General features: G+C 44.6%; 2 protein-coding genes across 4 annotated transcripts in view; one reads left to right on the top strand and one right to left on the bottom strand.

The window, feature by feature from the left end:
• On the bottom strand, window positions 1-7,634 carry LOC132472886 (poly(rC)-binding protein 3-like). Its single transcript, XM_060072712.1, has 9 exons — window positions 6,970-7,634; window positions 3,058-3,171; window positions 2,885-2,908; window positions 2,580-2,612; window positions 2,366-2,482; window positions 2,052-2,183; window positions 1,571-1,699; window positions 1,099-1,185; window positions 1-266 (listed from the first exon to the last, which is right to left on the bottom strand). Exons 2-9 carry the CDS (start codon window positions 3,136-3,138, stop codon window positions 162-164), a joined length of 708 nt encoding a protein of 235 aa, XP_059928695.1. The 5' UTR covers window positions 3,139-3,171; window positions 6,970-7,634; the 3' UTR covers window positions 1-161.
• A 2,094-nt stretch (window positions 7,635-9,728) lies between these two features.
• The window catches only part of mocos (molybdenum cofactor sulfurase), a 36,137-nt gene continuing 18,298 nt past the window's right edge, over window positions 9,729-27,567 (top strand). Inside the window, exons 1-15 of one of the 3 annotated variants that reach the window (XR_009529203.1) lie at window positions 9,729-10,251; window positions 10,329-10,418; window positions 10,603-10,669; window positions 10,772-11,431; window positions 11,744-11,820; window positions 11,953-12,152; window positions 12,719-12,835; window positions 12,936-13,337; window positions 14,027-14,189; window positions 14,295-14,382; window positions 14,707-14,831; window positions 15,066-15,159; window positions 15,275-15,412; window positions 15,566-15,670; window positions 15,907-15,943. Coding sequence is in view for 1 of the 3 variants with exons in the window: in XM_060072707.1 (XP_059928690.1) it covers window positions 10,140-10,251; window positions 10,329-10,418; window positions 10,603-10,669; window positions 10,772-11,431; window positions 11,744-11,820; window positions 11,953-12,152; window positions 12,719-12,835; window positions 12,936-13,337; window positions 14,027-14,189; window positions 14,295-14,382; window positions 14,707-14,831; window positions 15,066-15,159; window positions 15,271-15,412; window positions 15,566-15,670; window positions 15,907-16,017 (2,553 nt within the window). In the remaining 2 variants the exon portion in view is untranslated. Of the gene's footprint in view, window positions 10,252-10,328; window positions 10,419-10,602; window positions 10,670-10,771; window positions 11,432-11,743; window positions 11,821-11,952; window positions 12,153-12,718; window positions 12,836-12,935; window positions 13,338-14,026; window positions 14,190-14,294; window positions 14,383-14,706; window positions 14,832-15,065; window positions 15,160-15,270; window positions 15,413-15,565; window positions 15,671-15,906; window positions 17,133-27,567 lie in introns of those variants that run through there. The other 2 variants (XR_009529202.1, XM_060072707.1) reach the window with 2 other exon arrangements.

The following is a 27,567-nucleotide window of genomic DNA, read 5'->3' as shown; positions in this document are numbered from 1 at the left end:
CAGTGTGGTGGTGTTTGTGACTAGATATGTGATCAATCAAAGCGTGCAGCTGCGGCTTGTTAGTGTTAGTAACGTCAGCAGAACAGGGAGTTCATCGGTCATTCTTGCTGAGTAAGAGGGACACAGAGGGTGTGGTGGTAACTCGGGAGGAATGGGCAGGACTAGGTCATCGGGGACGGATGTAGAGTGGACCGCTCCACCAAACACACACTTACATCTTGATGGGGGAAGGCATACTGCCCTGGATGACCTGGGATGACGAATGCCTGAGGCACACACAAAAGAAATAAGAATGAATTGCTGTTATGATGACATTGATTTTTCTCATTCAGAACCGTTTTGCTCTTCTCGTTTCGTTTCATTTTGTCTCTGGGAGATTTGTAGCGCCACAAAAAGTATTACAACGAAGTCTACTGCTGAGTTTGACATCAATCAAATACCCCCCACTTCACAAGTCTAGCAATACAGCACGCCAGCATTTGTGAACAGGTCGACCATTCTGTACCGTTTCATTACGGTTATGCTTTCTGCCGGCTGCTTCGTGCCGTAAATCTTGATTTAGCCTCAATCAGCTTACTATAAATCCCGCAATATCATAAGAATGCTGCACCAGTGGATTTCACTATATCGAATATGTTTCTATATATATTACATTTGGATCTATTTACCGTGTTGCTTAGCATTTCCTTATTGTGGTAGATTCTATGTAGGCTACATAATATGAGGAGGCGTCTCACTGGTTATGGCTTAGAATGCCTACATGTTGTTAAGAAAGTATATGGAGTAGCGTACATCAGAAGCCAAGCCAGACACATCATCTTATTTCCTTGTAGCTGTGCTTCAAATTTAGAATTGATTGGTTGTTGTTTTTTTAAACTTCTATTTATCTTTTTACTACCAGGAGTCAGCAGAACTTGTGTTTCTGTTGTACTAAAATAGGAAGGTGTCCCTCTGGTGGTGAATACATATATGACATTCTGTTGGTCACCACGCAGCCAACACATCTAATTGATATTCGCGTTGACAGAGATCCTGGGGATTATGAGCTCTGAGGAACCTGATGGGAGAGTAGTGTTCAGACAACGCAGGGATACTTACTGGTGCGCCGTGCTGCTGAGATAGTACCGCATGGCCCCCAGCCAACCCCTTAGGACGGTATGGAATAGTAGCTCCCTTTGGGGGTGACTGGAGGATGAAATTAACCCACATTTTATATACTGCTGTAAATTACAGAGGGGAATAAACGCAGCCCCAGCTATTTTAGCAAGTAAGGGATTACATGCTTATTGACTTCATATTTTTGTTTCTATAAAGGGAGAGTTGACTAAATGTTATAGGACATTTCCCCCAAAAAGGGATAGAATTTAAAGAACGTTCTTTCGAAGAGAGAACGTATTTCATAGGCAAAGCAGTTAATGCAACAACAACACAACGAATCAACATTCACACAATTAGCTACTGCACAGACCCTGTGGTTTGGTCGTTGTTGGTATGGGGTTTGGACAACTCTTTCACACTGCAGTGATTATAAAAGGGAGGATGAGTACATTTTGCGGGGACATTCTGTTACCTCCAGCATGACGGAGCAGATGTGTCGCACACACTGGGTGATGGCCTGCGGAGCCCCGGAGATGGTGACAGCCCTCTCTGTTGAGTCGGGCAGCATGTCTCCTGCCACTTGCACCTGGGCACCCGTGGTCTGCAACAAGGCCACAGGAGCAGACCGCACAAGGGGAAGAAATGGGGGAAGAAAACACATCGAACACAAGGGGTAAGAAAGCCTTATTGGCATACATTTATATGACTTATGACCGATTTAGGCATGAAGGAAAGTTATGTCCCGACGTATTTAAGGACATAAACATAATTATTTAAAAACAAAATCATTATTATTTCAAGAAAACAAACGCATTTGGATGGGGAGCTAAAGTCGAGGATCATATTCTGTCACCGTGATGTTTTTGTTTGGGGAGAGTCATAAATCAATAAATCCATCCACAGGGAAATATAAAGTCGGATGACAGACGGGAGAGAGGAGGAGCTGTGCATACCTCTCTGATCTCCTTGATCTTGGAGCCTCCTTTGCCAATCAGCGAGCCGCACTGACTCCCAGGGATCACCAAGCGCAGGGTGACAGGCGGCTTGCTCGTCACATTGCTGTTTGTCATCGCCGCAGTAATATCCTGTGGGAGGGTTCCGGAGTGGGAGAGTGCACAGGGCTTTCAGACGGCTTGCGCAGAGTTCACTTTCGTCTACCAATTCTTTCTTAAGTCATGCCTTAGCAAAATCCAGTCTTAAGCCACGGGGTGAATCCTGTGTTTGTTTGGGAGTGTAACGAGGGCTGTTTAGATGTTCTGCCACAGACCTCCTCGAACCTCTCGGCGATCATGGAGAAGGCCCTGAAGAGGCCCTCAGTGGGGCCTGTGATGGTGACGATCCTCTCCGGAGACGACCCTTCAGAGATGTTGATGCGAGCTCCACTCTGGAATAACAATGAACCAATTAAAACGCCTGACTTGGAATGTTTTGGGGCTTTTATTTTGGTGTAATTGGTGCCTATTGCCGGATAATGAACATGCCTCCTCTCTCATCTTCTTCACCGTTTCTCCTTTCTGGAAGAATTGAGGAAGAGATAAATCAGACGCTTCATGGCACCATGTCATTTATGGGATGTCGATATGAAAGTAATGAACGAGGGCGGCTTTTCACCAGCCAATGAATGTTAGTTTGACAAATAATGAATTCATTTAATCATAATTATTAGACAGTTGTTTGACAGTCAAATTGTATTGACAGTCATCCTTTGTGTAAACCAGAGATGATCCAAGTATTCTCAAGAACTGTGACAACAACAGGGTTGGACAGAATAATCAAATTCCAGTACCTTTCCAATGATGCTGCCCACTTCCTGTGAATAGAGATGAGATTGAAAAAAGCATGATTATACGGCAGCACAAAAAAGGCATGTCTTATTATCTGAGCCGCTGATGGGATTCGACCCGTTTAGAATGAGTCATTCATAAAATGGGCGGATTGAAACTAAACGTTGTCACAAACCTTCCCGTGCATTAAGAGCCTCAGGGTGAGGGTGACGTTGGGGCCCGCCTCCGCCCCCTGCAGCTCCTCCATGTCAGACATCTCCTCTGTTTCTCAGTCGTTCGCGTTAACACTCTGCAAAGAGCGGGAGACAGAGCCGAGGAATGAAACCGCCGCCTTCACCAGAGTTTAGAGGACGGCTCACTCGAGGCTCAATACATTAGCGTCTTGATGCAATCAATTCACCCCCCTGCGGAGGGGAAGCAACGCTCTCTTCCATATTGCGTATTCCAGGCGGGGGGATGTGAGGACACTCTGTGAGTGCCCTTGGGGAGTCGTACTGTATTAACATGCTCCCATGACACTCACGCACTGAAAAGTTTGCTTTGTCAAAAGAGTGAGCGCGTGCGCTCCACTTCTCATAAAGTGAGGCTCTATGTTTCGACGTGTTCATGGTGTGTTGCTGTGTGTGGTCGGAGACACAGCGAGCTATGATTTCCATATGGAGTGGCCAGCGCTACGTGTGACTCTGTGATGACCCTCGATACTAAGGCAATGGAACAAAATATGATCAGAATGTATTTATTGAGAGCAAGCTATTTTCCTCATCCTATAGGTACCAACCATCCTTTTTCCCATCTCACACCTGTTTGATTACTTTCGTCTTCCCGCGGTGGTGGTGTTGTCGGTGTGTGAAAGAAGTAGGCTACCCGTGTTATATGTTCAGCGACAGGGACTCCTGACCTCAGACATAAAGAAAGACACCGTTCCCCAAGGAACGGGGAGCAAGTGAGACCTGCTTCCGGCTATAACAACATAAACCACACAGAGGTCCCACTGTGTGAATGACACCATGTTTCAGGGATTAAGACGAAGGACGGGGTCTGTGGGTGTAACGGTTGAGGGGTGGCTGCCATTAGCGAACTCGTTCAACAGATGGCTGCGTTACTTAAAGGGCTTTGCATCGCAACGTCACACCGCAATGGCCGTCGCCATTTTGGAATGTCATTTATTATGTTAGTGCTTTTTCGTCATTGTTAAAGGCACCCAGTGCAACTTTCGAGGCTTAAAAATAAACATTCAATTTCTAGTCTTTTTTACACGTAGTAAGTTTCAATAACTCCATACCATTACATACCGACATTTAAGCAGCAAAGATGAGACGTCGTTGTGTGGTGAGAACTGATACAAAATCGATAACAACAACAATGCCGCCATTTTCTTTATTTTTTGTAACCTACAATAAATAAAGCAGGCTTCCAGTCAATGGAAAAATGGCTTCTCCCCACCGGCGATTGTTGTTGTTTACGATTTTCTATCAGTTCTCACCACACAACGACGTCTCATCTTTGCTCCTTGAATGTCGATATGTAATGGTATGGAGTTATTGAAACTTACTACGTGTAAAAAAGACTAGAAATTGAATGTTTACTTTTCATTGAATGTTTACATAAAGTTGCACTGGGTGCCTTTAATAATTAATCGTGAAATTATTTGTCATTATGGGGAAACGGCGACAGGGTTTCTCCAGTGAAATGTGGCACAATGTGTGTTGATGTAGGGTTATACAGGACCACAACTGTGCTGATTCCTCTACATTTTTCATGAGGAATTCTGATGTACAAGCCCTATTACATTAAAGGGTTAGCAGGCAGCTTATAAACATTCATGTACTATGGGGTTAATAAAAAATGGTGTTAAAGCAGACCCTGCCAAACCAAAACTTTCAATTTGCATATGATTATTGGGAAATAAACAAATAAAATAGAAAACTGTGTTGGTCTGGATTCATTTGCCACTTGATTTATGACTACATTAATTGCGTCTTGATATTCTAATTCTGCTGAATCGACTTCTTCCCAAATTAGCGAGAGAATTTATAGCCGAACACGAATTACACAAATTCTTCCAGGAACCGGGATAATGCAATCTGGGGACACACCGTTGGTGGAGGGCACTGCGGTGTGGCCATTTAATCCTCCAAGCAATCCAATCACTCTGTGTTCTATCTTTCGTGTAATGATATCATATCTGACCTTTAACTCTATAAAATACTCAAGCAAACAATGAACAATGAATTCCCTATCCCCATTCCACATCTAAAAAACCGACCACTAAGGTGGCCAAAGCATGGCCCACGTGATTATATTTGATAAACGGGAATACAATTAAGAGCTGTGTATGTGTCCTTTGTAGCAAACGGATGACATTTAGCCATGGTCAAATAAAATATTAATAACATGCTTTTTACATTAGTAAATTGCAACGGAGAATGAAATGGAAGTATATGTACAAGGCCATTTGCACCTGGTCAATATCCTCTGATTTAACTGCACCTTATGACATTGCCCACACTGCTATCTGCCAGACTGCATTTTATTGAACACTCTCTCACCCTCTGTGCAATGATGACAATCCAGTTATAGCCAATAACTACAAGAGAGTTTATGAGCGTTTATGTGTGTGTGTGTGTGTGTGTGTGTGTGTGTGTGTGTGTGTGTGTGTGTGTGTGTGTGTGTGTGTGTGTGTGTGTGTGTGTGTGTGTGTGTGTGTGTGTGTGTGTGTGTGTGTGTGTGTGTGTGTGTGTGTGTGAGAGTGAGTGTGTGTGCGTCTTTGTATGTGTGTGTGGGTGGGTGTGTGAACAAATATGACGAAGATGTTAGTACATTGCTGTTACTAATACAATACCACAGAATCTTAATCACAGTTACTTCCTAACTTCCTAACTTACAGTTCGGTGGCATTCACCCCCAACTGAATGTATGTATGTCTGTCTGTCTGTGTGTCTGTCTGTCTGTCTGTCTGTCTGTCTGTGTGTCTGTGTGTCTGTGTGTCTGTGTGTCTGTGTGTCTGTCTGTCTGTCTGTCTGTCTGTCTGTCTGTCTGTCTGTCTGTCTGTCTGTCTGTCTGTCTGTCTGTCTGTCTGTCTGTCTGTCTGTGTGTTTGTACCAGTACAAGGTTAGGGTAAAGGGAACCCTCATCCTAACATTGCCGTGGTGGCCTAATCCTATAGAGCAGGATTTGTTTAGATAATACTAAAACCCTTTTGACCCATTTCTGTCACCCCTGGCACGTCAGCATTCGCTCAAGACTTCCGAACAAAACAAGGACCACCAAACATTAGCCCATGATGACCACACTGAACTGAACACACTTGATGCAATGCAAGGAGACACACTCTGGCAATAAGTAGGACAATAACCCTGAGCTGAACAAAGAAAGAGTTTTCCGTGAATATATTTTGGCAAATAATATCTTCTGATACCCCATTAGTGTAGTTCTCTGTTATTGTATCAAGGCCCTTAGGAAGCACAGCGGGTTAACATTTATCATTTATCTAGCCATACGATTCCTTGTTGGGCATAACAAAACCAATACATTTGAGGAAATAATCTACTATTAGAGCATGATACATAGCGATGTAATTCAGTTAAATTAGACATGACCACATTTTTCCAGTTTTCAATGGTACCATTGATAACTGGAAAAATGTGTTCATATCTAATTTTAGATTCAACATAGCCATGGTGACCTAAATGGAAGAGTACTATCATCTCCAAATGTGTACTACACACATTTAAGTAGAGAATACAGTGGAAATGTTTATGGAGCATTCATTCATTAATTTGCTAGTGCAAACTAGAAAGGGACAAATATGTCCCTTTCTCGTGGCTGTCGGCCCAGCCACCCTTTCAACCACATTGTTGGACGATACCAAATGCACAATGACCCCATAATAAAGCAACGCATTGCTCATATCTTGCAGAAGAATTACACATTTATGTATATATATATATATATATATATATAAGAATCCTATTCTGGTCTTTCAACAACGGAAACAGGATGAGTTAGGCCCCTGATCCTTTAAATCTTGAATGTGGCTGCAGGGGCCTGTAATACACCAAGAATGAGAAGCATAAAAAGTACCAACCTCCTCCTCCTTCTCAACTTCTCGTATCCTTCTCCGCCTCTCCTGGCTGCCGTATCTTCTGAGCGAATGTTCTTCACCTTTCAGTCCGTCGCTCGCTGCGAACGGTCTGCCCCCTCTTTTGTTGTTGGCTTCTGCCCCCGAGTGTGGCCAGATGGCTCCCAAACGCCCTCGGAGAGGCTGGAGCTGGGCTGGCTTTGCTATTAGTCCCTCAGCTTAGCCCCGGTGCTAAGCCCCTACACAGGGCAAGTGAACCCGCGTCCCTCGCCTTAATGCTCCCTGTCAGCTCCACGCGGGAGGCGTTTCCTCTGCGGGCTGCTCAGCCGGCGCCCGAGGCCGGAGGGCAGAGCGAGGGAGACTCTCTCTGCTCTGGGCGCCGGCCAGCATGGATGACCGGGCTACAGTTACACTTTACAGCACACACACACAAACAGTCGCACACACATTCAGAGGTGCCTTTAAAGAAAAAACAATCGAAAAAAAGGTTGCAATCGATGCACTGCTTCAAGGGAAGCACTGCTGGGTGATCACAGGGAAGAAAAGGATGTGAACTTGTGGAAGGAAAGAAGAAAGATCACGTGTAACTGTGTGACAGACAACCCAGCATGACCGCTGTGCTCATCACCAGGTTCTCAATGAACTTCCTGTTTCAACAAAGTCTGCTTTCCCCTTTAATTTTTTTAAGAATAAATCCCTCTGTGTAAAAATCCTAATTTCTTTTGCACAAGACAGCTTTGGGCACTAATTGAGAATAAAAAGCTGGGGGAGGGGGTGGGGGGGGACACTGTGATGTCTGAGGTGTTCAGTTTTGTTCAGCACAATGTCTTCATGGGGTGCTCTGGCCCCTCTCTCCCCAACACGACCCCTCCCCCAACGTCAAGGCCTTCGGCCCCAGCCCTTAATGAGGCCATCGCGGATACAATACAACCCCTTCTGCGCAGAAACATGTATTCAGTCTGCCTCCCACATTGTAAGGGGAAATGGTTCAGCCAAGCATAAGTGGCATATTTAATTACTTTTCACTGCGTTGCACGCAGACAATGCTGGCTGCTGTGGGGCCATGGCTGGCAGAAGATGACCCCCAGACCCAAGAAGAGCCCAAACAGAAGCTGTCCCTATAGGGGTCTATAATCAATACCCTTCATTAGACACTCAATTTGTTAAACAGTTGATGGTGGTTGGGTATGTACAGTATGCTTGGAATCATAGATCCAGAGGACTGTGGCTCTATGTGTGTCTGAGTTAGTGTGTGTGTGTGTGTGTGTGTGTGTGTGTGTGTGTGTGTGTGTGTGTGTGTGTGTGTGTGTGTGTGTGTGTGTGTGTGTGTGTGTTTGTGTGTGTTTGAGTGTGTGTGTGTGCATGCGTGCAAATGCGATATTTTGCTAGGCCCAAATTCTTTTTTTCTTTGGTCTTTTTAAAATACTGTTAGTCATGTGAGACAACATTATGTGGTTCCATCTTTTTGTACAAAGGATTACACCATTTGGGATTATATTTAAACCCGGATTAGAATACATTGATTACCCACAGAGGGACACCGTTAATTTAAAGTAATTATGTTATTATAAATGTTACAAAGGCAGTTGTAAAGGACATCCACAACTTAAAATCAACGCTCACTTACATTAGTGGAGAATAGCTTATCAGAAATAAGTAATTGGAAAGTATGTGTTCGAAATTGAAAATGCAGAGTTGATTGGGCGATTGTGAAGAGGGGAATTAGTTAGCATAGTATTATGATTGCTCCATAGCTGGTCCACAAGACTTGTGCTACTATTCTCTCCTCTGTTTTTTCATACACTTCCAGACGGGCGATGGTAGGCAATCCCTACGGTACATATGGGAGTAAATGACTGAGGTTTAGAAGAAGTACAAGTCATATCTGGCCTACATGTTTTAAACCAGTGTGGAAAAGGCAAGGAAAAGGCAGCTCAGGGCCCTATTCCAAGGGAATTCCATTTGTCTTTTATTACAATCCTTTGTTAGGGGCTCCTTAACACATCTTTATCTTCGTCTATCTTTCAGTTCAGTTATATGTTAAGGTTAACTAAGTATTGTCACAATTAAAGCTAAATGTAAAACGCTGAATTAATGTATTTACCACATGGGTAAAGGAGACATTATCTGGCCCATAGGAAGGAAAGGTCAACAAAGGACTACACCCGGAGGGGCATTCCCGTGTCCCTCATTTACGCCATTTTGCTGATCCAGAGATGTACCCGGGTAGGGAAGGAGAGAGAAAGGCGCCCCCTGCAGTCTGTCTCTCACTTTGCCTACACTAACGAAAAGGTAAAAGTTAACTAGTTAATACTCCACTTAGAGTCAAAAACTGCCTGCTTCATGAATGTATTACACAACCACATACAGTTGTCAATTGTTGGAATGCATGCTTATTGTCTTAGTAGATTGTCATTGTGCCTGTGTAGTCATATCTTTCTTTGATTATACATGGCTCATCGTGTGGTTCATTATTTATTATGGTTTATTATCTCTCTTTTTAATCAGTTTAATTAATAAAGTTGATTTTGATCACATAGTATTTTACCACCCTCCATATGATATTACTGTAATGTTTAAGATGTAACTCCTTTACACTGTTATGTACTGAGAGTTCAGAGGAATTGCTTATTAATAGGGAACTGGGATGGGGGACACGGAGGTGTCACAGTGCGATGCATGAAGTGTTGTGATTGTAGTGCACCGTCAGTGCATGTAGGTGGAAGCCACACCGTTTGGGAAAATGTCCTGAAGCCTGATGCCAGATCAGGAACTCATTGCAAACCAACTCAGGTTTTGTGTTTACTTCTGTTCAAGTGATAATAACGTCTTTATCTCTGAAACCTTGTCGACCTCTCGTATTTTGTTTAAGTGTTATAGTGTATAGTGTTTATCCACAACATACACTTCACACGGAACACAGCCGGTGGAGGTCTACCCCAGTGTAGAGGCATAGGCTACATATGTTAAAAGTCGTCCCTTTACGCAACCTATTGGCCATCATTGATTTAAGAAGGTATGCGAGGAAAACTGTTTCGACATGATCTTGGTCAAACCCAGGTTTCGCCGTTGTATCAACGTGGACATTGACCTGACCGAGTTGGCTTGACACACTCTCCTCAAATGGTTGTCAAAACACTAGGAGTTCAACTTACGAAGCGGCAATAACGTATGCAATGGAGTTCAGAAATCTCTGCTCTCTTGAGACTTTCAGGGACATTTGCAGTCCCAGTGGTTATTCAGAAAACTTGGAAGACGTGATCAAAAAGGAGTTTACCAGGATTAAAGGTAATTTGCGTGCTGTAAAGTGGAGCGTGTGCTGGGGGACTCTGCGTGTTTAAAGTCTGTCTGGTGTTTCCATGCAGGAGTCACCTACCTGGACCACGCAGGCGCAACTCTGTATCCCGAATCAGCAGTGAGGGAGTTTTGTCTCGACATTTCAAAGAACGTATATGGTAAGAAAAGTTGAGTTGGAGTCATGTACTCTTTATGCCACACTATGTTATTAAATATTGTCCCATGCGAAACTATGACGTTACCCAAAATACGTGGCTACCAGTAAATACCCCCACAAATCACTATTTCAGATTTACTTGATCTTTGATGTGTGTTTACATGTTTACCATAATTACCACACAGGGAACCCCCACAGCCACAACCCCAGCAGTAGATTAACCCATGACACTGTTGACCGTGTCAGATACAGGTAGGACTACAACCTGCTCACCAGATCACTAACTTTGTTTGCATTGCATTTGCACTGGGTTAACTATGCAAACAGTCACATGATACGCCCCCCACCTGACAGGATACTGCAGCACTTCAACACCACCCCTGAGGAATACTCCGTCATCTTCACCTCCGGAAGCACAGCGGGCCTGAAGTTAGTGTCGGAGGCCTTTCCGTGGAGCGCCCCAACGGCCACCGAGCCAGGCAGTCTGTTCTGCTACCTGACCGACAATCACACCTCCGTGGTCGGCATCCGCGGCCCGGCCTCAGCCCAGGGGGCTCTCCCGATCCCGGTGTGCCCCCGCGAGGTGGAGGGCCGGGCGAGGGCCGGAGTGGAGGCCGCGGGGGGTCGTGACGGCGCCGGCGCCTGCCAGACGCCACACCTGTTCTGTTACCCCGCGCAGAGCAACTTCTCTGGCAGGAAGTACCCCCTGGGTCATGTGCGGGGCATCCGGGCCCGACGCCTCTACCCGGCGTGCGACCACCGCGGCCGCTGGTTCGTCCTGCTGGACGCCGCCGCGCACGTGGGATGCTCCCCGCTGGACCTGCAGAGCTGCGCCGCCGACTTTGTCCCGCTGTCCTTCTACAAGATGTTTGGCTTCCCCACGGGCCTGGGGGCGCTGCTGGTGCGACACCAGGCCGCGGCCCGCCTGAAGAAGAGCTATTTCGGCGGGGGGACAGCAGCTGGCTACCTGGCCGGGGAAGATTACTTTGTGCCCACAGCGAACGTCTGTGACAGGTGATGAGAATTAAGTAAACACACACACACACACGCGCGCACACACACACACACACACACACACACACACACACACACACACACACACACACACACACACACACACACACACACACACACACACACACACACACACACACACACACACACACACACACACACACACACACACACGGCTGCACCATATGGGTAGCTCTTAGCTATGGAAACATCGTTTCCCTTTTTATTTGCTTTGAATGCATTCAAGTGTTTATTAACGTATTTTTAACATTTTATTATTATAATTCGTTTTTTGATTTCTACAAACTAAAGGTTTGAAGACGGCAGTGTTTCTTTCTTGGACATTATTGCCCTGAACCACAGCTTTGATGCCCTGCAGAGGATCACAGGTAGTAAGAGGGAAGCTAGACAGATGGGAGGAGGGAAATGGATTTGTAAACACGAACAGGCCTTGAAGTGTGTGTTTATAATCAGCGTCGAGGTTACTCAAACAGCCCCTTCTCTGTATCCGCTGTCTTCAGGAGGAATGGACCACATCCAGCCGCACGCCTTCGGCCTAGCACGCTACACTCACATGCTGCTCTCCAGTCTGTGCCATGGTAACGGGCATCCCGTGGCTCAGATGTACACCCAAGGCCAGTTTGACAGTCCAGACACACAGGGGGCTATCCTCAACTTCAACCTGTTGGACTGCCGTGGACACATAATTGGTTACTCCCAGGTGCAGTTTGTTCATTTTATTCTTATTTTTTCCCCTGTCAAAATAAAATCATTAATGCAAAATACATTCTGTTATGCCGTTGCCGTACTAATATCAACAATACAAGTTTTCAATTCAATAGGGCTTGTATTCTGCACTAGAATGCATAATTTTTTTTAATATCAGGTTGACTCAAGACAATGTGAACATACCAAAACAAAGGCTAATAAAAACGTTGTTTTTCCATGTCTCGCATGAGAAACACTGGCAGTTTCAAACAACACCGTCTTCCCGTAATGACAGAATATTTAAAGATTCATTCCTAAACATTGACCCAAATACCATTACCACAAACACAATGTCGAACATTCTAATGCTCCTATGCTCACAAAAGTTGCGGCAGTCTCATGATGTGGCTTTGCGATATACACGTCCGATAAAGTCGTTCGATTGAGGTTAGCTGGCAGCATTGATTATTTGTCTGGATTCGGATGTCTGTTTGTTTACATTTGGGGATTATGGGTATTATGTTTGAATACTCAATGCTAATTAAGAATCGAATGGGCTCATGTTTACACTGACTTCAGGTGGATAAACTGGCCAGTCTTTACAACATACATTTGCGCACGGGATGCTTCTGCAACACTGGGGCCTGCCAGCACTTCCTGGATATCACCGATCAAGAGGTGAAGAACAATCTCAAGGTGAGAAAAAACAAAATAGGATTTCGGGTGAAAGGGAAGTCCAATTTTTCAAAAAATCAAATATGGTTGTAAATGTGATTGTGTTCTCTTCTCGTGCCAGGCCGGCCATGTCTGTGGAGACAGCATAGACCTGGTGGACGGCAAGCCCACAGGCTCCGTGCGCGTCTCCTTCGGCTACATGTCGACCTTCGACGACTGTCAGACCTTCCTGAGCTTCGTTGTGGACTGCTTTGTCGAGAAGCCGCCCCGAGTGGACCGAGAGAGGCTCGAAAACCTACGACAAACAAAGACCGGGCCTTGTGGAAACTCACACCAGAAACGTCCAATTAAACCGTCGGCCAATGGCGGCATTGAGCAGGAAGTTGAGACGCACAGACCTGCAGAACCATCACTGGAGGGATGTGTGCGACCCAGTAGCGCTTTAGACACGACCCTCCCGAAGAACCCCTACACACTGACCCACATCTACGTCTACCCCGTCAAATCGTGTGCGGCATTTGAGGTCTGTGTCCACCACATCTTTCACAGAATGCCAACACATGAAACTAGTTGTGTGTATAAGTTATACATGCAGTGCATTTTCACGTTGCCAGTGTAAGATTTACCACTACATGATTGAAAGTCATCAATGACGTCGAATCTTTATTCTCAATGAATCGTCCCTCCTGCTACATGAAGCCACCTCTTTAATCCGCTGCATCCGCTGCTGGCCCCACCCACTTTTGACCCAAAGTGAGACCCATCTGATGACATTGTATAAATGAGGTTTTAAGCATGTAATAACCCTTCACGTATAGGATCCTGACCTTTGTCACAACGTATACACTGCTAGAGCAATGTCGGCAGATGTACTTTAGAGGCTTTACGATGTGTGACATCATATTATGTGCAGGATGTAGGATGGGCCTCCAACATTGCCATCCAAGACACTGATGTGCTCTAACAGTACAATCATAACCGTGCATCTATCAGCAGTTTCTGCTGTTGGCTCCATTAACCAACCGCTGAGCTACGGCACCGACCGACGGCTGATGCTGTGGCGAAGTCTCCACTCCCGAAATGATGTTTCTCCCGTCCTGTCAGGATCAGAGCGAGGATGGATGTGTTTCATTATAGGAATGCCACGAACAGCATGGAGTTTCAACGATTTTCTACCATCTATCCTTTCTTTTCTTCCTTTTTGTTTGCCAGGTGTGCGACTGGCCGCTGGGAGCCTCCGGGCTGCTGTTCGACCGGAGCTGGATGGTGGTCAACGGCCACGGGGTCTGTCTGAGCCAGAAGAGGGAGCCGCGCTTGTGCCAGATCCAACCGCGGGTCCAGCTCCCCCTGGGGCAGCTGTCACTGAGCGCACCAGGTCAGGGCGTGCACTGGGGTCGTACCCCGACACGAAACGTTTGACAAACAAACCACTGCCTCTGCTCCTGTCCCTCAATGCTGTGTGATTGAACTCTGCCTGTAGGGATGGATAACCTTTCGGTACCGCTGGAAAGCGCAGCTACGTTGAAGACAAGTCAAAGGGTGTGTCAAAGCAAAGTTTGTGGTGACAGGTTAGTTGGCCTTTTCTAAATTTGTGGTATTTGATATAATATTTGTGACATAACATCACACAGCATCAGTCTTTCAACTGATTTGAAGCAATTAGCTTTCTGTTTGCTACATTTGCTCTGAAGAATAGAGAGAGCAGAATTATTTACACAAGAAGTGCAGTATTTACTGCTCTTTTCTGCCATACTTTTCTGAAACAAGTCCAAAGTAAAGGGACTATAATGACGTTCTGAAGGTACATGTTGTGCCCTGGAAAGCCCTTCTGAGGGCCAAATGATCCTCATAGAATCTGGGACTCAATATTCACCGACCTTCTCCTCTTCCAGGGTGGAGACAGTGGACTCCGGGGACGAAGCCGCGACGTGGCTCTCCGACTTCCTGGGACAGCCGTGCCGTCTGATACGACAAAGTCCTGATTCTATCCGAGGAGGGCAGAAAAGATTGAACACAGGTAAAACTACAAAAAGCTTATCAAAAGCTTGGTGTCAGATCCACTACATTTTAAGTTTTGATTTAGTTTTACTTACAAATGGTTTTGTATTTATAAAGAGAACTGATGTAAAATCAGTTGTGGGGCATTTTATTCCATTTCTTTAAAATCGCTGTGATGTACTAAATTGAAATATGGGAATGACTGGACTGCATCGAATAATTGTGGTAATGCACGCTGTTGCCCTTTCCGCAGCCTCCACTGCTGTGCTTTCCCTTGTGAATGAAGCTCAATATCTCCTGATCAACCAGGCCAGCGTGGACCTCATCCAGGAACAGATTCGAAGCAGGTTAATTTGGTTTTAACACAAAATAAGTTTTTCAATGCTCTGAGATTAACAACAAATGGAAATGGATATGCCGTCTTCCACGTTCTGTGTCCGCTGTTTGCCATGGAACAGACAGGAATCCTCGGAAGACGGCCAGCCTCTCGAGAGACAGGATCTCATCAGCCGCTTTCGAGCCAATTTGGTCATTGCTGGAGTGGAGCCATTCGAAGAGGATTCTTGGTCACAGCTGATCATCGGAAACGCTCAATTTCTTGTGAGCTGACGCATCTGATTGCATTTAATGAATGAATGACGGAATGAATCGATTGGTTGTGGGGCTGCAGGGATACATGACGAAAAACACGAAAAATGAATCCAATACAACAAGGGCTTCCATAGTGCGCTTATGTGCTTCTTAAACACCAAGGTTGGAGGTCGATGTGAAAGGTGCCAGATGATCTGCGTGGATCAGGACACTGGGGCTAAGAGCAAGGCTCCTCTTCTGGCTCTCTCAGCCTGCCGCTCCGGGAAGGTTGGTCCAAACCGTCCCTATTTGCTTTTACAGCCGCGTGCACAATGTGGCGTGCATCTATAGACAATGGCTTTTGCATAATGTGTGTGTGTGTGTGTGTGTGTGTGTGTGTGTGTGTGTGTGTGTGTGTGTGTGTGTGTGTGTGTGTGTGTGTGTGTGTGTGTGTGTGTGTGTGTGTGTGTGTGTGTGTGTGTGTGTGTGTGTGTGTGTGTGTGTGATTTCTTTATTTTCTCTAGCTGACCTTTGGAGTGTACCTTAGCTGTCAGGTTCAGGGAGACTCCCCCTCAGCCCGGACTCTCTCTGTCGGCTCTGCTGTACTTCACAGAACTTTGGATCTCTCCTTGTGATTGTGTTGTCAGAATATTTATTTGCATATGTATTTTCACTGTAACCACTTCAAACTTTCTCCTGCTGTCAGAGTCCTAGAAAATAAGGGTTTCTTTGCATGTACATTTTGCTAATTCTAGCCACTTGTTTTTGTCAAGTCACAGAAACTAAATCATTGACCATGCACACACAAGTCCCTCTCACTTCGTAGGTGGTTATACAAACACTCCGCACAAGTGATTGGATTCATAATTTTTATCATTCAATCACTACAGCTAGTTCAAACCATTGACAGAGTCAAAAGGTGGACTTGCTAGTTGACTTCTGAATGAAGTCATGTAAGGACATGTAGGCTATTTTTACATCGTCAAATCACGTACTAAGTTAAATTATATTCGGAAATAAACTTCTAAAAAAGGTTTTGCCGATCAACAATTATCGAACAAACAAAAGTATTTATATTGAGCTGTCGCAGAATGTTCCACATATATCTTTATTTCTGCAACAGATATGTCCGTTTTCAAGGGAATTCCACTTTTGTTTACGCTTTGTGTGTCTTTGAGAAGGAAGAAATAGCTCATTACTGTCCTTGTATAATTCACGGTAGGCAAAGAAATGCAACAGTTTCTAAAAGGTTTTGTGTGCAATGGACACTGCCTGTCTAGGCAGTCTACAGTTTCATTATCCCGGTGGGAAATTCTGGAACCTGTTGATCTGTCTATTACTCTCTGCATATCCGATTGTGAAACTGAGTCAAAACCTCATCTCCGGGTGTTCTGGAACAGGATGCCCCCCAAAATTATAATTTAAATCCACAAACAACACACGTGTAATCCAGGGCATAAAAAGACTGGGACCAGAAAATAATTAATTTCCCTCCATTGAGCAGTAGCACCGAGATCGTTTATTGGCCTTCTGCATGTGCCACAGCGACCACTGACATACCATGGCACATGCCGTTCAGGAACGGCATGTGCCGTTCCGGAACGGTAACTGCCGTTCCCAACAATGACACCAGCACGCCCGGCCTCCTCCGTATAATTTCAAGACAAGTATTGCCGTAAATGTAAAGCTATATATATTTGGTCTTTATTGACACTATATCACACTCCGTAAATAAAGGGATTTATATGTTTCTCTTGTCCGTTCTGTTGTTAGGATATGTGTGATCTGTTTGTTGTTGCTTTTGAAATGACAGATGCTTTTGAAAACAGCCGGAGACTCATGTAAAATGGTAATTACCAGTTTATACTGGCACCTACCGTTTTTCCACTGGCATGCCACTCATGTAAAATGGTAATTACCAGTTCATACTGGCACCTACCGTTTTTCCACTGGCATTCCACTTATGTAAAATGAGAAGTACTACGGATGTGCATTTCTGGCAAAATATTCAATATTCGCTGAGAAGTATTTGAATAATATTCGAAAATCGGTCAATCGAGAATCCCCCGCGCACAGGGAGAGGCTTTTTGATTTTTATGAAATCAATAAAAATTATTGAAACATCACTATTTATTTTACTGAACACAGCCTTCATGACGGTGAACTAGACACGTCTTTATCATATGGCCAAATAAATTGTGTCTTCCGTGTCTTTTTACAATTTATTTGTTACCAGCATTCGGAATTTTAATCAGCTAATAAAAATAGTCCGCCAAAGACGTTGACGTCGCTTAGCAACCAAGGACTCTGAGGGATTATCAGTCTACATCACTCCCCCATACGCGCATGTCATGCAGAAAGAGACGAGAGCTACAAGAGCCGCAATCATGTCATGTTGTGCGGTTGGTTGCACAATCCGTTTTAATAAGACTAACGAAACGCTGAATATGGAAGCATATATGTAGCAAAATTCAAATGGCAATGCAATTTGCAATTTGCAATTCAATAAGTAATTACGTTATGCAATTGACAATGCATTATGCAATTTCATAATGTAATTTGTAAATACGTTATTCAAAGTGTATTTTAATATGCAAAGTGACAATGCAATCCTCAATTAAATTTGCAAAAGTTATAACAATAAAAATACAATAACATTTTGTCAAATTCTTTGAGTTCCTTTATTCAAATTGAAAAGCTATAGCGTCCCCGTGATTGCAATCCACTTCGCCACGCTCCGTGTGTTGCGATATTCAAATGACATTTCAATCCGCAAAACGGAATCCAAAACGGAATCCAAAGAGGAAATCCAAAGAGGAATCCAAAGAGGAATCCAAAGAGGAATCCAAAAAGTCAATATGCAAAGTGGCAAACGTATCAGCCACCAGCGGGAACTACGTCACTTTCTAGTGTGTCAGACTGTTTTATGTGTGGGGGGAGGGAGTTCCAGAGCCTGGGTGCTGAACAGCTGAATGACCGGGCACCCATTGTAATGAGTCGTGATGTGGGGATACATAGTAGTCCAGCAGAGGTTGAGCGGAGGGAGCAGGAGGGAGTGTATTCTTGGAGGAGGTCCCAGAGGTAACTGGGGGCTAGGTTCTAGAGAGCTTTGTAGGTGAGGTGTGGGTGGAGACGGTGGGTCTCCCGACCCTATGTTTCGCACCCAGTGCCTGTAGCACTTTGGAAATCTTTGTGTTTACCACACTGGGGTCAAAACGTACCCGTGAGGATAAGTCGTCTATCCTATCTCCCAGAACACGCACTCTATCTACTGCATCTGTGTCTTCAACACGATTGTTCTCCACATCATCGGCCAAACTTCGGAGCGTATCAATAATCTCCATTGGTGACCATGGACCTGACACATACGAAAGAACTAGAAGTGAACAAGGAAATTACGAGCAAGTGACGTAGTTCCCGCCCAGACGCTGATTGGCTGATACGTTTGCCACTTTGCATATTGACTTTTTGGATTCCTCTTTGGATTCCTCTTTGGATTCCGTTTTGGATTCCGTTTTGCGGATTGAAATGTCATTTGAATATCACAACACACGGAGCGTGGCGAAGTGGATTGCAATCACGGGGACGCTATAGCTTTTCAATTTGTATAAAGGAACTCAAAGAATTTGACTAAATGTTATTCTATTTGTATTGTTAGAACTTTTGCAAATTTAATTGAGGATTGCATTGTCACTTTGCATTTTAAAATACACTTTGAATAACGTATTTACAAATTACATTATAAAATTGCATAATGCATTGTCAAATGCATAATGTAATTCCAAATTGCATTGCCATTTGAATTTTGCTACATATATGCTTCCATAGCTGAAGTTTTACAGGATACCATCGACTCGCACCCCATTTAAGGCAACCAGGAGATGTAGCATTTACTACGAGCTGTAGTTAAGCTAGAGTGAATTTGGACCAGTCTCCAGGTTACGTAGGGAGCAGTAGAAGTTAACACAGTAATTACAGCAAAATAACACCACAGACCATCAGATAAGTTTTAAATGCCGGCTTGTTTATATAAGTTTGTAGAAAGGGAAACAAATAGAAAAGTGGTACCTTAAGGCAGTTACATTAGATACACATACATTGATTAACAACAATTGCAGTTAAATGCAATTGGAACCCTTGTAAATCTCTTGTCAGAAATATCAATTAAATTCAAGGAAATTCTTCAAGTGAGGTATCCTTTAAAGTTGCATTTAAAGTTATATTTAGTTACTAGTTTCAGAGTTAACTCGATTTAATTAAATCGTTATCTTATTTTTAAATAAGAGTTCCTTTAAATCTTTATCAACAAGATTTTCTTTAAATCCTACATGTAATTAGCAGTAAATGTATTTTTAATTCCTATGTCAATATCATCATGCTCTAATTTGTAATTCATTAGTTTCAATAATTTCAATATGTCAATAGCTGCAATAGCTGCAATAGGCCTATTTAGAATCAAGTAATCAGATATTTGGGTTTTCAACAGTCCTTTTTTTTGGTTTTCAACCGCAAATCTGATTCGAACAGCGTGTGTCCTCCTCCAGAAGGCAGATGAATCTGGGAGATGCCAACCGATAGTAGTTCAGCTCCTATTGGGAAAGGCTTGCCATCTTCTCTCGTCGATCGTAACGTGGCTTCAGAACTCTCAGGTCACTCGACGATTTCTCAATCCAAAAACAATATCAAAGTTCAAATAAAACAGTCTATCTCTATAGACGGAACGGTAACATAAAACACTTTCAAAAATGGAAAATAAAGGTTAACAACAAGGTTTTGGTTCGTAACTTTATGTCGCTCACTGGTTCTAGTTCAATGGCGTCTTGCTTCTCTGAAAAGTTTGCGTTGATTTTTTTCAGAATTCACGGATGCGCAACATTACAGCCATTCTGATTGGCTGAATCCACTGCACTTTGTTAAAGTGACAGGATATCTATTTTAACCTATTTTTACCGAGGTTACATCCTCCCCTCTTAAATCTATGCAAGTCCCTTTGCATATTTGAATGGGTTCCTTAACCTATTTTTGGGTTTGGATACTGATGTAAAACTAGGCTCTAGAAGGGATTTAGTGACAGCTGTACTCAAACTCTGAAATAGTGTTTGTACAACGGTCACTAAGAATCTCACCTCCATCTTCCTCGTTCCTGTCTTCATCAATCAAAGTTTCATCTTGATGTGTGGCTTCACCATTTTCTGCAGGTTCAGACTCACTACATCTCTCTGTATCTGTTCCATTGGAAGTCTCAGGTAAGGATTCAGCATCAGTTGTTTCCGTTTCATGTTCTGTTCTTTCCACAGGTGGGTCTATTGATTTTTCAGGTAAGTTGTCTGTTTCAGATTGGTCACTTACGGTGACGGGTTCCATTTCAGGTAAGTGTCCGGGTCAGTGCCCATGTTCCATTTCGGGTAAGTGTCCAGGTTCCATTTCAATATTAGGTAGGGATGGACTTCCTTTCCAATGAGGCTTCACCGGATTCCTCTGGAGCGCTGCTGGAGACTGCTGCAGTGCCCATACAGGTAGGCTCAAAGGAGAACTGGGCTGCTCTCGGGAAGGCACATTCCTAGTGTACTCCCGGGGGAAAGTTATCGGTTCGGAGACTGGATCGTAATAGGGATACGAAACAAAGCCATATTCAACAGAGTAAAACTGTCTCTTGCTCATCAGGATCAGATGATGGATGTTGATGTGTTCCTGGTCTTGAGGGTTTGTCTGACACAGCTGTAGGTTCTTCTTCAGAAGCTGGTAAGAAACCACATGGTAACAAGAGGTCTCTGTGCAGCGTCCTGAGGGGACCGTCTTTGTTCTCTGGCTTGACGGTGTAAACTGGAAGGTCCCCTTTCCGGCTAACAACGACATGTACCGTTTCTTCCCACTTGTCAGCCAGCTTGTGTTTTCCTCTCAGACGAACGCTCCTGACCAGTACACGATCACCCACATCCAAGGTGGATTCAGTGACACGTCTGTCGAATCTGATTTTTGTTCATTTTGTTCCGGGCTGCAGTCTTGGCAGCATTCTTACTAGGCAACCGAGGCTGTCGCCCAAACATGAGTTCATATGGCGTGAACCCGGTCGTCTCGTGTTTGGTGCAATTATATGCATGCACTAGTGGTTTAACAAAGTCTTTCCAGTGAGTTTTGTCTTGGGCTTTGAGAGTTCCCAGCATGTTTAGTAAAGTTCTGTTAAATCGTCCCCTGGGATGGTACGGTGTTGTTCTAGCTTTCCTAATGCCTGCTAGATCACAGAGTTCTTTGATTGTCTTTGATCGCTGTGTAGTTTTTCAGGAAAGCCATAATGAATTATGAAGTTCTCCACAGACATTTTGCTACTGTTCGAGCTTTCTGATTAGTAGTTGGAATTGCCAGTGCGTACTTAGTAAAGAAGTCAGTGATCACAAGCACATCCTTTGTATTGCTTCTGTCTGGTTCTATTGATAGATAATCCATACAGACTAACTCCAGAGGTCTTGTAACTTGGATGTTTACCAGGGGCGCTGCCCTATCTGGTGGTGTTTTACGACGTACACAGCGGCTGCAAGTCTTTATCTTCCTTTCAACATCAGTAGCCATTCTGGGCCAAAATAATCTGGATCGTGTGAGGTCAAGGGTTCGGTCGAGACCCATGTGACCCATGTCATCATGAAGGCTTCTCAGTACCATGTCTCTGAACTTCACAGGCAAAACGATCTGGTATTGAGTCTCTTCTCCGACTTGCCTTTTCCTGAGGAGAGTCTCATCCATCAACTCAAGCTTGTTTATCTCTCGCAAGAACATGGGAAGCTCTGGCAGCTCTTTCTTAACAGCTGGAGGAGGGGTTTCCCCAGTTTCCATCAGACGGAGGATTTCCCAGATGGCAGGATCGGCTCTCTGTTGTTTCAAATCTTCCTCTGATATACTGGAAATTACAGGAAATCCATCACAGTGTTCAAAGCTGTCTGGAACTGCTTTAGCCATCATGGCAAGAGATGCTACCAGTGGATTGATAGGACCGTTCTTATGACTGTCTACAGGAGGGTAGACGAGATGTCTTTCACAGACTGCATTGACAGTGGTGGAGGAGATACGAGTGACTTCGTCCTCAGGTAAGTGGGGGTGTATGAACTGACGAATTCGCTCCTCTTCCTTCTGAGAGGCTTGATCATTCACAGGCTCAGCCTGGGGACGTCGCGAGAGACCATCTGCGTCAATATTGCGTTTCCCTGCTCGGTACTGCAGCTGGAAGCTGAAGGTGGAGAGGGCAGACAACCACTGATAGCTTGCTGCGTCCAACTTGGCTGTGGTGAGCAGGTAAGTTAACGGGTTGCTGTCCGTGAGCACTGTGAATGGGATTCCATACAGGTAATCAGCAAACTTTTCAGTTACAGCCCACAAGTTCACAAGTTTGTGAGCTGGGTAACGAGATTCGCTCTTCGACAATCCACGGCTTGCATAAGCTATAACACGCATGGCTCCCTCCTGCTCCTGATATAGGGCTGCTCCTAATCCAGGTGTGCTTGCATCAGTGTGTAACACATATGGCAGCTCTGGGTTGGCAAATACTAACACCGGAGCAGTGGTGAGTTTGTCAATGATGGATCCGAATGCATGTTGACAGCTGTCAGTCCATCGTTTTCCGAAAGGTTATTTTGCGTTGAAGTACTGGTCTGTGTTCTCTTTTGGTTTGTCGCTCTTTCTAAGGGGTGGGTACCCAGCAGTGAGGTCATTTACCGGCTTTACTATCTTAGAATAGTTATGGATAAATCGCCTATAATATCCAGCAAAACCTAAAAATGAGCGCAACTCTTTGAGGTTCTTTGGGCTAGGCCAGGTCTTCAGGGCCTCAATCTTTTGGGGATCTGTTTTAACACCATATTCAGACACAATATGTCCTTAGTACTTCACGGATGTCTGGAAGAACTTGCATTTTTCCATGGACAGTTTTAGGCCATACTCTTTCAGGCGGTTCATGACATTGAGCAGACGGGTCTCATGCTCTTCGAGAGTTTCTGAAAAGATTATGAGATCATCTACGAAGACGAGGACTTCTTTGAGGTTGATATCCCCCATACACTTCTCCATCAACCTTTGGAATGTGCTGGGAGCGTTAGTTATTCCCTGGGGCATTCTATTAAACTCCCAGAATCCCAATGGGCACACAAAGGCTGTTCTGGGTTTGTCAGTTTCCTCGACTTCGATCTGATAATAGCCCGACTTGAGGTCTAGGACAGAGAACCATTTTGAGCCTGTGAGTGCAGAGAAGGTCTCTTCTAGGTTAGTCAAGGCATAAGCATCCTTTATGGTCTGCAGATTTAATTTGCAGTAATCGATGCAGAGTCTCACATCTCCATTTTTTTTTTGACCACCACTATAGGTGAGGAGAACGGTGACTCTGACTCACGAATTACTCCTGCCTCACTCAGCTCTTGCAGGTGTCTCCGTACTGCATCGATGTCTTGTGGACGAATGGGTCGTGATCTGTGTTTGAATGGAGTCTCATTGCTCAATTTGATCTGGTGCTTCACTTTATCTGTTCGACCAAAGTCTGAGTCCTGTAGAGCGAACACTTCTGGCATAGCACGTAGCTTTCCTTCTATTCTTTCCTTGCATTCAGCTGGGAGTGGTGAGCCATCGAAGTTTAAGTTCAGCTTTACATCCTCGGCGGACTTTGGGGAACTACCTTGTTGTGCAGTATTGGATGTTCTGTGTTTATTCTGCACAACTTCCTGCAGCGCATGTACTTCAGCTATGACACTCTTTGCTGGAAGGATTATGTCGTGTTTGCTCTCATTACACATTACCACAGGCAGCTTCTTGGATGGATTGTCAGGCAGACTAAGTAAACAACTAGTGACTAACATGCCTCCAGGTAAGGGAGACAATGTTGGGGAATCAACTAAAACCCATCGGTCTGAAGCTTGGCTATTAACATGAGCTATGGCTTCTATTATACAGCTGTCACCAGCAGGGATAACTGTGGGGTCTTTTCCTGGTAGCCGCAGTAGCACTAAGCTGCTGTTTTCTTTTTGCTCGTTTCTCTGTTGCATTACTTTGAGAACAACTCTGCAACCGTAGGAGAGAGCTTGGAGGTCTGTGTTTGCTCTGGAGCAATTCTCGTACACTAAATCTAGCGTGTTAGTGCCAATCAGGAGTGTTGACTAGGCACTAGAGCCTGTATCCGGGACAACTAATGCTAGCGTCGGCACAGTAGTCTTAGAGCCGAAACAGTTCTTGGGAAAGGTGATGTCTACCTCTATGAATCCTGAATATGGCACAGTTTGACCATTTGCAGCCTCAACTTCTAACAGCTCGTTCAAAGGATGGATCTCCAATTTGGGAAGGTTGTCTTCATAGAACGATTGTGAGACTGTGGTCACTTGGGACCCTGTGTCGAGAAGGCAGTTACAAGTTTGTTCTTCGATGATGACACAAGCTGTGTATTTAGCTCCGACAAGTCCCTTTGGTAGGTTCACATTGCTGGGTCTTGCACTTGGAAACTTCTCCTTTCCTTTGCGTTTGGAGTTGGGACGGGTTTCACTGTCTTGAGCGCTCATTTGTCCCACAATGAGAGCTGACTTCAGTTTAAACGCTGGGGAGAGGATGAACCATTCTGATCGTCCCACAAGGACTGTTTCTCTCTAAGCTGGACCTTCTTTTCAGCTACCAGCGCCAGATCTGGCTCATTGTCACAGGTGGGGGCAATGTGGCCATCTTCACCACAACGAAAACAGTACCATGGCTTTGGTCTGTTAGTTGTACCAACCTTCGAGAGTTTCTGAATAGATTATGAGATCATCTAGGAAGACGAGGACTTCTTTGAGGTTGATATCCCCCATACACTTCTCCATCAACCTTTGGAATGTGCTGGGCGCGTTTGTTATTCCCTGGGGCATTCTATTAAACTCCCAGAATCCCAATGGGCACTAGGGTTGCCGCGGTGTGGACATTTTCACACCGAGTAATACGCTCGTGTCAACACCGGTATTACCGGTATAAACTGTATTAACTTTGAAACTATAGGTCAACCGCCATCTTCTCCGTCAACTCTCCTCTCACACTCGGTGACAGCGGCTGGCAGCGCGCCAATTCTCAGCGTCTTATAACGTTCTATATATAATCGTATAATATAATTTTATATATCATAATATCACGGCCAAAAGCTCTGTGCGCCTCCGGATGGCCGTAGCGCGGGGAGCTCACGTAGGGATTGGGCTTCGCTGGGTTTGTTTACCGGCGTTGCTATGGTTACCGGTCTTGTAAGGAAGCACGTCAATTCTGGGCGCGACAATTCTCCTGCACAGAGCAGAACTGTGGCCTATCCTACACATTTAAATTTTCCTAATTATAATTATATCATTCATTTTTACTGAATTTGTTTTTTATTACTGAAAAAAACTAAAAAAAATAATTGGTGTTGCCGGTGAGCAACACCGAGTAATCGGTGTTGGCCTCAACAACAGTAACACCGGTAATACTGTATACCGCGGCAACCCTAATGGGCCTACAAAGGCTGTTTTGGGTTTGTCAGTTTCCTCGACTTCGATCTGATAATAGCCCGACTTGAGGTCTAGGACAGAGAACCATTTTGAGCCTGTGAGTGCAGAGAAGGTCTCCTCTAGGTTAGGCAAGGCATAAGCATCCTTTATGGTCTGCAGATTTAATTTGCAGTAATCGATGCAGAGTCTCACATCTCCATTCTTTTTTTTGACCACCACTATAGGTGAGGAGAACGGTGACTCTGACTCACGAATTACTCCTGCCTCACTCAGCTCTTGCAGGTGTCTCCGTACTGCATCGATGTCTTGTGGACGAATGGGTCGTGATCTGTGTTTGAATGGAGTCTCATTGCTCAATTTGATCTGGTGCTTCACTTTATCTGTTCGACCAAAGTCTGAGTCCTGTAGAGCGAACACTTCTGGCATAGCACGTAGCTTTCCTTCTATTCTTTCCCTCCCTCAGCTGGAAGTGGTGAGCCATCGAAGTTTAAGTTCAGCTTTACATCCTCGGCGGACTTTGGGGAACTACCTTGTTGTGCAGTATTGGATGTTCTGTGTTTATTCTGCACAACTTCCTGCAGCGCATGTACTTCAGCTATGACACTCTTTGCTGGAAGGATTATGTCGTGTTTGCTCTCATTACACATTACCACAGGCAGCTTCTTGGATGGATTGTCAGGCAGACTAAGTAAACAACTAGTGACTAACATGCCTCCAGGTAAGGGAGACAATGTTGGGGAATCAACTAAAACCCATCGGTCTGAAGCTTGGCTATTAACATGAGCTATGGCTTCTATTATACAGCTGTCACCAGCAGGGATAACTGTGGGGTCTTTTCCTGGTAGCCGCAGTAGCCCTAAGCTGCTGTTTTCTTTTTGCTCATTTCTCCGTTGCATTACTTTGAGAACAACTCTGCAACCGTAGGAGAGAGCTTGGAGGTCTGTGTTTGCTCTGGAGCAATTCTCGTACACTAAATCTAGCGTGTTAGTCCCAATCGGGAGTGTGGACTGAGCACTAGAGCCTGTATCCGGGACAACTAATGCTAGTGTCGGCACAGTAATCTTAGAGCCGAATTTTTTTTTGGGAAAGGTGATGTCTACCTCTATGAATCCTGAATATGGCACAGTTTGACCATTTGCAGCCTCAACTTCTAACAGCTCGTTCAAAGGATGGATCTCCAAGTTGGGAAGGTTGTCTTCATAGAACGATTGTGAGACTGTGGTCACTTGGGACCCTGTGTCGAGATGGCAGTTACAAGTTTGTTCTTCGATGATCACACAAGCTGTGTATTTAGCTCAGACAAGTCCCTTTGGTAGGTTCACATTGCTGGGTCTTGTACTTGGAAACTTCTCCTTTCCTTTGCGTTTGGAGTTGGGACAGGTTTCACTGTCTTCAGCGCTCATTTGTCCCACAATGAGGGCTGACTTCAGTTTAAACGCTGGGGAGAGGATGAACCATTCTGATCGTCCCACAATGACTGTTTCTCTCTTAGCTGGATCTTCTTTTCAGCTAACAGCGCCAGATCTGGCTCATTGTCGCAGGTGGGGGCAATGTGGCCATCTTCACCACAACGAAAACAGTACCATGGCTTTGGTCTGTTAGTGGGCACTAGTTTTGATGTGATTGGTCGATGAAACGTTTTCATGACACAAGAACGCCTAAAGGGCGTTCTTGTGTCATGAAAACGCCCATGCCTGCAGATGGACCCTTCTCATG

Source organism: Gadus macrocephalus, chromosome 15 (genome assembly GCF_031168955.1).
Source record: "Gadus macrocephalus chromosome 15, ASM3116895v1".
NCBI classification, from domain to species: domain Eukaryota; kingdom Metazoa; phylum Chordata; class Actinopteri; order Gadiformes; family Gadidae; genus Gadus; species Gadus macrocephalus.
The sequence above is the reverse complement of the archived record's forward strand: the minus strand, read 5'-3'. Positions and strand labels throughout refer to the sequence as shown.